The sequence below is a fragment of the Borostomias antarcticus genome (genome assembly GCF_949987555.1).
Source record: "Borostomias antarcticus genome assembly, chromosome: 10".
In the NCBI taxonomy this organism is placed as follows: Eukaryota; Metazoa; Chordata; class Actinopteri; order Stomiiformes; family Stomiidae; genus Borostomias; species Borostomias antarcticus.
Genome location: NC_140243.1, coordinates 20,865,180 through 20,876,466, shown reverse-complemented (window position 1 = coordinate 20,876,466; position 11,287 = coordinate 20,865,180). Strand labels below are relative to the sequence as shown.

The following is an 11,287-nucleotide window of genomic DNA, read 5'->3' as shown; positions in this document are numbered from 1 at the left end:
CACGCTTTTCGGATCTATCAAAAATGTCGTACGCCCTTTCCTGCACGAGAAATCCGAGACTGGCGGATTTGGGAGCGTACGCGCACGCGCCTCGTGTTCCGCCCTCTCCACGCCCAAATCCAACCATATATGGTCAAAACTATGACAGCGCACAACGTGGATACCCCGGAAGGAACCGACATAATATAGCATGGAGCATTATGACAGACAAAGACGTTTATGGAAAAACGCGGAAAGAAGAGAAACTTTTCGGAGACGGAGGTGCATGTGCTTGTTCGTGAGGTCCACGCGAGGAAAGAAAATCATCTTCGGAAGGTAAGCTATTTGTACGAGCCTACATTTGTCTGATTGCTCCTACAGTTTAGGTAGCCTACTGTACGTTTCGTGCATCCTGTATGTGGCGTAGGCTACACGGACATGCTGTATTATGTGGCTGTGAGGAAAGCAAACATTCCACACATTCTGTGGTAGGCTATGATTGATTTAGCACCAAAAACAGGGAACGATAACACAGATGACCACTTCATAATGTTAGACCACATGAAACATTTTCCCCTCTGGGAAATTTAGACTCATCTAAATCACCCGGTAAATCACACTTAAGCATTTATTTGGCTGGCAACAGAAAAACATATCAATTGAATATGGCTACACAATAAAATGTTTAATGCATAATCAAGTTAACAGACAAACTCAAAGAAAATGACTGAAATTGTTTCTCCAGACTCTGACGTGGGGTGGGACTCAGAGGAGGGGGAGTCTGCAGTGGTCCTTGACCTGACGGTCGTGCCCCCGCCGGTTGCAGCCTCTACATCCAGCGCCACGACCTCCAGTGCCTCCACCTCCAGCGCACCGGCCTCCACCTCCAGTGCCATCTCCAGCGCCTCCGTCTCCGTCTCCACCGCCCACGCCTCCACCTCCGGCTGCCAGCGTCCCTGCCTCAAGGGTCCCTGAGGGCTGGGCTTCCTATCAGACGCTGTGCTGGAGGCTCATGACCCTAGAGGCCCAGAGGGAAATGGCAGAAGGGATTGGGGCAGTTGTGCAGCAGTTGGTGGAGGTCACCACACTACACCACCAGAGCCAACAGGACATCCTCACTGCACTTCATTCCCTCACACATGCTGTCACGGACCTCACACTGTCACTCACTACCACACTCACGGACCTCACACAGTCACCCACGACCACACTCAAGGACCTCACACAGTCACTCACTACCACACTCACGGACCTCACACATTCACTCACAAACGTACTCACACACCTCACAGTCACCCACCAACAGACAATAAAATGGTAGAAATGTGAACCTTACTTGTTTGTGTCTTCATAGCTGGCGCATGACCTCAGTGTGGGCCCTTTGGCCCCGCTGGTAAACCTCATGACGGGGAGGGGGCTGAGGGCTTGGGTCCTCATTTTGTGGTGGGGTCTTGACTGGTTCTCATTCTTTTCAGCTTTGAATATACATCTTGGCAAACATAACAGAATGATGTACAAGGAGGGGACAGATACCTAGTGAAAGTACCATTGGTTGCTAGTAAAAAGACAATAATGAGGGCTTGGTATAAGGTGGAACCCCCAACCAAGGAGCAGTGGTGGGTGTTGTGGAGGAGATTTATTTATGCATTGAGGATGCAGGAAGGAAAGTTTGAAGGGAGATGGGAAAATGGATGGATTATAGAAGGAAGTGTGATGATACCACTAATATTAAAATTGTCATATTTGAGTAAGAAAAAAAAGCTGCATGGATGGAAGTACCCATAAGCTGTTATTGTAAGTTGTGTTTTATTGTATTGTCGTTGTATGGATGGAAAATGCTAATAAAGATTAAAGTAAATAAGACAAAGAATATGTATCTTGGCTATGCACACACCAACAAGCCAGCCGTCACGCGCAGCGCCTGCCTCCAGTCTAGTCCCTACCCTGCTGTGCGCCAGGATGAATGAGTCATGCGTGGAGCCAGGCCACCGTGCCACTACACTTGTGATGAGCATCTCGGCGTCACATATGATTTGGGTATTTATAGTGTGCACATTTTAGCGATTCACATAGACGTATTCATTCACTGATGGTGCCCTTATGTGGGTGCAGTCGCCATCGCCGTCACCTCTTTGGAGTTCTATCTCGGCCAGTAGGCCGAGTAGCGCCGGATTCATTTAGGCTCGCATTACGCACAGGAGGACTGTCATTTATATGCTTACCAAACAGCAAACAGGTCCACATGATCACATATTACTGACAATCTAATTGGTCAATTATTGCCGTTTGATGGCATTAGGTGTGTGACATATAGCGCGGAAAGGTTTGGGACAGCGCATAGGTTCAGTTTGGGGAACAAATCCATATCGGACCATGAATGAGCCGGTTAGAGGACACGTCTAATCTTGCATTGCGATATATGTTTGTGCTGAATTGGGCTATTAGCCTACATGATTGTGCGTTCATGAACTGTCGCTCTTATTCTCTCCGTCAAACATAGTAATTCACCGACGCACCACCTGCGTCGCCAGTTCCCCCTGTGTTCAAAAAGGGCGTAGAACACCGTGTAAATCGGTAGGACAAGTTGAGAGGTGTCCTACAAAAGCGCGGAGAAAGGCGACTAAATTTTCGCCCTTTCGGCTTGATAAATTGCAATGTGGGGGGGGCAAATGGCGTACGCCTGAAATCGCGAAAAAGACCGTGTAAAAGAAGGCGTACCTCAATGATAAATGAGGCCCCAGGGCAGGAGAAAGTGTTCTGACCATAAACAAACCACTGGGTTGTTTGACCATCAGAGACCAACATGTATATGATAAACACATTACAAAATTGATTTAGCATGTGCAGTGCCCTTTAAATTATTTGATATGAAATATGTAATCAATCAATTATTTGATATGAAATGCAGTTTTATAATATACCTTAGAACACTTCTTTGTCTGACAGTACCGTAATGGTGGAGCTCTCCCACACACACGCAACCCAAACACTTACAGGAACAAACCACATGACAATATTCAACTGTTACAATATGCATACAGGGCAGGATAGGGATGCTCTCACTGTTATTCTCTCTGCTCTCACGGACCCTCTTTCTCTCTTTCCCTTTTATTTGGGATGTATTATGTATGTAATGTATTAACATGATCCAGGAGGAAGGAATCTGTTCACACGAGCCATATCCCTGAGGGTAGGTGATCATATAAGGTGAAGAATTGTCTGGGTGCTCATACACTATAGGGTGTAGAGTTGACTGGAAGCCCAGAAACAATGCATAGATGGGGTATCAGAACCGGTGTACAGGCCCATATAAAGACCTGAGAAAGAGTCTACATGCCTAGTACTTGATAATGAGGATGAATGATGACGACGAGAGGATGAGGAAGGGGGTGAGAGGTCTGCATGCCTGTTCACAGTCCCATCTTGCCCTCCTCAATGAATGCCAGCACCGCGGCAGTGTCTGCGCTTGGTCCAGCTGACATAACAGAGCCCCCCCTCAGAGTCTGCCTTTCCCCCCCATTCCCCAGGATTTTATCCACATACTGGTGCAGGATGCTGTAGAACTGGTCCCGGGCGTTGAAGTGGTAGAATTTAGAGATCTTACACCAGGCCTGGTTCGATGGGGTGTGGAGGGGCTCCGGGGGCACCTGCTGAAAGAAGCTCTTCAGGTTCCTCTTGGCCAGTTCTTTGGCGTGGTCCTCCGAGAAGCTGTCCAGCAGCTCGTTCTCCTGCTGGGCATAGGCCCGCCAGAACTTCAGTTGCATGTAGCTGACCGGGGAGTTGCACCTGGCCACGCAGGTCAGCAGGAGACTGGATAACAGGATGGAGGCGATCAGCATCCAGCCCAGGACCTGAAACTCCAAAATCAGATAGGGTTTGATGTATGTGTGTGTGTGTGTGAGGGAGAGGGAGAGAGAGAGAGAGAAAGTTAGCAAAGTAAGTAAGTAGGAGATTTTATTCTACAGCACTCTCCACATTTGTGAGAGGACTCACAAAGTGCTTCACACAGGTTAAAAGGCATATAAGGAATCAATAACATTAAAACACAGAAAACAGGACAACAGTCATAGACATAGTCAAATTGATTCAACAAACGCCGGTCTTAACAGAAGCGACTTTAGCTGCTTCTGAAAGATATCCAGAGGTTGCAGCTCTCAAGTCCTAAAGAAGAGCATTCCACAATCTAGGTGCCACAGACTCAAAGGCTCTGTCACCTCTGGTCTTAAGCCTGGTGTGAAGGACGGCCAACAGAGCTTGGTCAGCAGACCTCAGTGACCTGCTGGGAGCATGTGTGCATGGAGCAGATCAGACAAATATACAGGTGCCTGACCATGTAGGGCTCTATACGTAATTACAAGAACGATCAAGAAAGAATCAAGAAATTGAGAGAGAGAGAGAGAGAGATGGAGTAGGACAGAGAGCGATAGAGAAATAAGAAAGAGTAGGAGAGAGAGAGAGCAGTTCACTTGATAGAGCCACCCTGACATCCAATTCCATAACAATCCTTATTTCTTGACCTGAAATCATTCATATCATCATTATACTCGGGCACGAGAGAGAGATGGAGTAGGACAGAGAGCGATAGAGAAATAAGAAAGAGTAGGAGAGAGAGAGCAGTTCACTTGATAGAGCCACCCTGACATCCAATTCCATAACAATCCTTATTTCTTGACCTGAAATCATTCATATCATCATTATACTCGGGCACCCCTTACACACGAGGAAGGTCTGTGCCCTGATATAACGTCCATGGTCTACACGTGACACGGATGACAGTGGCATACAGTTACATCATACAGATATTTCATAACAATGGAATCAGGCAACTTCTCATTTCTAAGTGGTCAGTTCTGCTTTGGAACAATTGACTGCAGGGTTAAGTTCAATCTCAAAACCTTCCGCACCGTTTTGCTACGCGCATGAAATCCAAGAGTCTTCTCATTGGTGTCCACGAACACCATCGCCGCAGCGAGAGCTTCTGGGTCTGATTGAACTCAGCCCAGGCCAACTATGACGATAGGCTCCGTTAAATCAACGAGAGTTCCCTTAAGGCGTCTCAATTTTGTATTTAAAACAATAAATAAATCACCAACAGAATCTGTAACCTATAAATATATAGTTAATGAGAAATTAATGAGCTCCCTGACACCAGATTTGAATATTTTCCTCACCTGCGACTCGGCGTTAATCGTTGACAGCACCTCATCCATGTCTGTCTTCGGAACGGTGCCTCTCTTGCAGGGGAACTTATGAAGCTCCTCCTGGCACGTGAGAGCCTTTCCGCTGCACAGGTCATAGGGAAAAATCGTCCTGTTCACGCCGGTCATGGCACATTCATAGTATTTGCCGTTAAGCAATGCGACTGCAATCCAACTGACAGGTGCGACTAGTGACCGCGAGGTGTTCTGAAAGAGGGCCATCCCAAACGCGCAAAACTTTTTCAAGCGACATGTGGAGCTGGTAATACAGAATCCTGTAAACATCTTCCAGGTCTTATTGCTGATGAGGATGCATAAACTCAGCAGTGCCCAGGCAGGCACTAGGAGGAAGACCATGCCATAACTGAAGTTCAACTCGCTGCACGGACAGTGGAACACCGCAGTCGAAAAGATGTGCTCCCCGCCAGCAGTGAGCAATGTCACTAAACACAAGGTTGTCTGCTGTTTTTGAGCAATATTGAGAAACGTTTTAAATGCACTCATCTCTCTGCCGCTCAGTCACTCACTCCGTGCAAATCTCGAATCCAGTCCCTCCCCCACTCGCACTCAGTCACCGAGTGCACTCCGTTTTGTAGTCCCCTCACAGCTGAATGGAGTTCCCTTGATTAGGGTGTAGGGTATAAAACCCTTAGGGACGCATGCGCACTCCCCTCACTCCAGCGGAAACAGGAAACACAAACCACAACGGTTACCATGGTTTCGCGTCAACAGCACTTTGCAGCGGCAGAGCAAGCCCCCAGGATCAGCTTGGCGCATTGAAGCCACCATGGGCTTTCAGGCCAAGCCCGGTATTGCAAGTCAAATCAAGGCATGCGGCCCAAGAACCCTTATTTCCCATGTTAGTGGATGATGATAGATAGGGCTAGAAAAGGAAAACAAAATTTTTCTGGGTATCATTCAGCATCAGAGACCAATCTTATCAATATAAACTTTTAGTTTTAGGGGTTTTGGGGTTTTTGAAGCCACCAATACCTGTATTGAGCCATTTAAACATGTGCTGTGCACGAGCCTCGGGGACGCGCTGGTCGCGCGTTCGTGAGTCCTGCGAGCTCGGGAAAGCACGTCACCATAGGAAGACCCGCCCTACTCTGCCTCTGATTGGATAGGAAGTCATGTAATGACGTCGGTTAACATTTGCTATGCTTTAGCAATGAAGCTTATGATCATGCTAATCATAGATATGAACGTATGTCTATGATGCAAATGATCATGACATGTGGTTACTTTAGGACATCGTTGGAAAAGATCTAGAGGGTAAGTGGGTCAATGTTGAATAACTTAGCTAACATTACCTAATGTTACATTTCTTTATATTAACATCAACTATATTGATAGGCTAGGGAGCTATGCTAACGGTAGCTAATGCTAACGGCTTAGGGTTAACGTTAGTTAGTTAATGCTAACGTTACGTTCGGAGGTCTCAGATGTATTTCAATTTTAACAATGTTGAGCATGATCAATGTGACATTGTTCATACATTGATTACAGTCTGTAATCTTGTCTGGCATTATTTAGCTATAGTGGGCTGATGCTTGCTGCTGCTACTGGTGAGGACAAAATCATTTTTTGACTGACTAGATGAGATAATGAATTCCTGATGTGCATAATGATGTCACTAAATCCCACTGTGATTGCTTTTTCAGTCAGTGAACAGGAAGCAGAGCAACCCCTCTGTGTTCGATCACCTGATAGAAGAACCTCCTAGGTGAGACCACACTACAGTACGTTGCTCCAGTAAACATATGAAGACCCAGACGTATTTAAGCTGTCTTGTCTAATTTGAGCTGTCTTGTGAAGTCCCTGTTTTTCACATACTCCCCCCAACCCCCCCCCCACCTACAGATGTGTAGTGCTCTGATCTACAGTCCCCCAAGTACAGGCAAGACCCCAGTGGCGCGGGTGCAGACTAACGAGTGTAGGCAGGGAAACACAAAGGTGTCTATAAGGAAAGGAGCTGACTGCCTTAGCAAGTGGGTTGGTGAATCAGAACACATAATCAGCTCTGCCTTCTCTTTGACCAGGTTAGCCAATGGGGCAACTGTGGCGGTTGGGGGAGGGGGGTATAATTATTGGACAGGACACCTGACCATCATCCTCAGTGTTGACTGAGAGCTTGTGATGGCTGTTTGTTGGTCTCTCCCCAGGTCAACCTAATGAGACCCTCCTTCATCTTCTTCAACAAGATAGACCGGCTGTCCCCAGTATGCTCCAGCAGACAGGACCAGATACACAGGTGAGGCCTGTCTGTCACGGAGCCACCGCCTCGCTCCGCCTCTGGTGTAACTCGGTTCTTTAGCTTGGCTGCGTACTTGATTGATGTTGCACATGGGCGATTGGAACTAAACTAACCTTGCGTTGCATTTGTCTCTCTCTCTCTGGCTCTATCGTGTCCACTCTGCTGGCGCTGATGGATGGGTTGGACAGTCAAGGGGAGCCAGTGGTCCAGTTCCTGTTCATGCTTGGTTGTTGCCTACTCACCTTCCCATCTCCTGCATCACCTGCCACCTGTCTCCACTCTGCCCAGCTGCACCTCATCCCTCATTACTCTTAGCATTAATACCAGTCAATTTCCCTTGGTTCTCTGTAAGATCATCCAGTCATCTACCAAGTCTGCTCAGCTCTTCTGTCTGCCATATTTTGAAGTTGTTTATTGAAATTGAGTTAAAGTAGTTTGTATGGGTCAAGCATCCTCCAGTTTGTATGACTCAAGATCTGTTTACTGCCATGTATATGGTTCACACATACTAGAAATTTGACTAGGGTTAAGGCATACACTGGTGACATGTTTTTAATTGTTTTGTGATCACTGTCTTTGTGATATTTTCTGATGACCAAGCCTTTGATCTAAGCAGAGCCTTAGCACATTATGGAGGAACCATGTCCCTTTCTTTTACCGATCCCTGAGAGCAAGACCTGTGAATGTCCTGAACAGTGTGGTGGCCACATTTGTTGGGAATTTGGGTGGAAACAGTGTGGAACATCATTGCATAGTTTGACTGCCATTTCATACCAACATTAAGAGAAAGTGGAGAAGTAGGCTATACCTAGAAAATACTATAGTTGTGCAATTCGTTTGTACAGTCTAGTAGTTAAATGGTTAAAAATGGGCAAGCAATAACATTGGAGGGAAATGTATACTGACACTGATGATTGTTTCAGAAATGGTCTGAGACAAAATAATGAAATGTTATACATCAGTATTGTGAAACACTGAACATATTTTAATGACTGACAAGGAGAGAGGAAACAGTCCAAGTTAATCAATAATAACTAGGCTCACTATGAACAGTGTGTATTATTGGCTCTGTTCTGACATCAGTGCACAGTTCATTCCACCACTGTGAGGCCAGGACAGAAAAAAGCCATGGCCACGCCAATCTGCCGTAGGGGGGCTTGGAGCAACTGGGGAACCAATCACCTCAAGGCAGCAGAGCTTGACCACAGCCTGGAGGTCGGAGGGAGCTGTTCATTTGCCCTGTAGGCTCGAACCACAGTCCTAAACTGGATGGGACAGCGCAGGGAGCCAGTGCAGAGAACAGAGTAGGGAAGTTTTGTGGAAGAGCATGGGGCTGTTGAACACCAGGTCAGCAGCAGCTTTCTCCAGGAGTCTGATGGCCAACGCTGCAGGATGGCAGCAAGTAGGGAGTTGCAGGAGTCCAGGCGGGAGATGACAACAGCCTGGATGAGCACTAGCGACGAATCACAGCCAGATTTCTTTCCTAGCACAAAGTTTGATAAAAGAGATGAGTATTAGCAAAGGCAAGGAGAATGATTATATCAGTGTACAATGAGCTATGATGGGGAATAATTACACTATTAATTTGATTTCCAGGCATGGCATATACATGGCATGCTTACTTGCAATGGTAATAATGCCTTCAGGTAATAACACTATGCTTGATTAATTTGATGTATAATGTGGCAAATGCTATAGTAGCAGCAGCAAGCATCAGCCCACTATAGCTAAATAATGCCAGACAAGATTACAGACTGTAATCAATGTATGAACAATGTCACATTGATCATGCTCAACATTGTTAAAATTGAAATACATCTGAGACCTCCGAACGTAACGTTAGCATTAACTAACTAACGTTAACCCTAAGCCGTTAGCATTAGCTACCGTTAGCATAGCTCCCTAGCCTATCAATATAGTTGATGTTAATATAAAGAAATGTAACATTAGGTAATGTTAGCTAAGTTATTCAACATTGACCCACTTACCCTCTAGATCTTTTCCAACGATGTCCTAAAGTAACCACATGTCATGATCATTTGCATCATAGACATACGTTCATATCTATGATTAGCATGATCATAAGCTTCATTGCTAAAGCATAGCAAATGTTAACGACGTCATTACATGACTTCCTATCCAATCAGAGGCAGAGTAGGGCGGGTCTTCCTATGGTGACGTGCTTTCCCGAGCTCGCAGGACTCACGAACGCGCGACCAGCGCGTCCCCGAGGCTCGTGCACAGCACATGTTTAAATGGCTCAATACAGGTATTGGTGGCTTCAAAAACCCCAAAACCCCTAAAACTAAAAGTTTATATTGATAAGATTGGTCTCTGATGCTGAATGATACCCAGAAAAATTTTGTTTTCCTTTTCTAGCCCTATCTATCATCATCCACTAACATGGGAAATAAGGGTTCTTGGGCCGCATGCCGTGACATGACTTGCAATACCGGGCTTTGGCCACTACGTCAAATGGCTTCATGCGCCGGTGAGCAACTTTCATTGAAATGAATAGGCAGCCATTTTCAATGCCGTCTCCAGTTATATTATACCTCCATGCGGCAGAGGCATCGTTAGTATCTTCCTTGTTACAGCTTATGAGGATTGCCTATATCAGATAGCTACCTAGGTCCTAAGTGGAAATATCCAAATTACAATATGGCCAAGGCATTCAATTATATTTATACATCATTTTAAGAACTCTTACCTATTCATTTCACCGTTACCCTATTTCATTATAATTATTATTAGGACTATTGTCAATGAAATAATTGTCATTTTTCCACCGCTGCTGCTTCAGCACGATTATTTGTAGGTAAATAGTGTATTCTTTGTTTGTATTTTTGTTTTTATTTGCATTAAAACAAAGCAGGCCTGATTTTGTTGTCCTGATTTTATGCTCATTTCATCTTCACTGTTATGAAGCACTTTGGGCTGCAATTCGTTTTGTGTTGAAAGTTGCTATACAGTTTATTAAAACAAGCCCATAAAAACTGCACAAGCTGGCCGTATGAACCTGTTTGTCCTCTTGTCATTTTCTGCAAATAATGTCTGACATTCTAAATTTTGGGGAAAAGTAGTATATAGAAAGTACACTTATTCAAAAACATCTATGAATAGTAAACCATACATAGTAAACCAGGATGTTGCTGTGATCTCATCCTTTCCAGAGCTGAGTTCACCTGTGGTCTGAAGTATAGGCTAGTTTAGATTGCAGACCATACCACTAATATGACAACCAGAGATTTCACATATTTGTCTCCAGATTCTGTATAAAGGATACACAGGGATTTCCACAATTCTTATTTATTGAAAATAAAATAATATTGAAAACTGAAAATTGGGCAGCACCGATCACAACTGAAAATTATTAATCCCCATCAATGGACCCCTGTCTTTCTTGGCAGGGGAGGGGGGGTTCAAGAGAGGATGCCCTGGATGTGTCTGGGAGGGATGGGATATCGGATGTGGATGTGCCTGGGAGGGATGGTTGATCAGACGTGGATGTGCCTGGGAGGAACGGTGGATTGGACCTGGATGTGTCTGGGAAGGATGGGATATCGGATGTGGATGTGCCTGGGAGGGATGGTTGATCAGACGTGGATGTGCCTGGGAGGAACGGTGGATTGGACCTGGATGTGCCCAGGAGGAAAGATGGATCTGGACTGGCCTTGATGGTGGGGTTCGACATGCATGAGGCAATGAGGACAGGTGGAGTCAAAGATTGTTTTGACCCCACTGCCTCATGCATGCCATCATAGAAGCTCCAAGTAGCAGGGGGTTCCTCTCCCTGGTCAGTCCCAGAGCCAGTTGGTGGAGCTCTCAGCTCCTAAAACAAACAGTGGCATGA

The 11,287-nt window shown here is 45.7% G+C and overlaps 1 protein-coding gene across 1 annotated transcript; it reads right to left on the bottom strand.

The window, feature by feature from the left end:
- Window positions 1-3,389: 3,389 nt before the first annotated feature.
- LOC311314278 (calcium homeostasis modulator protein 6-like) lies at window positions 3,390-5,681 on the bottom strand (the record flags this gene model as incomplete). Its single annotated transcript, XM_084444618.1, has 2 exons — window positions 3,390-3,830; window positions 5,151-5,681. The coding sequence occupies 2 exons, from the start codon at window positions 5,679-5,681 to the stop codon at window positions 3,390-3,392; spliced, it is 972 nt and encodes a 323-aa protein (XP_084300744.1).
- Window positions 5,682-11,287: the final 5,606 nt, after the last annotated feature.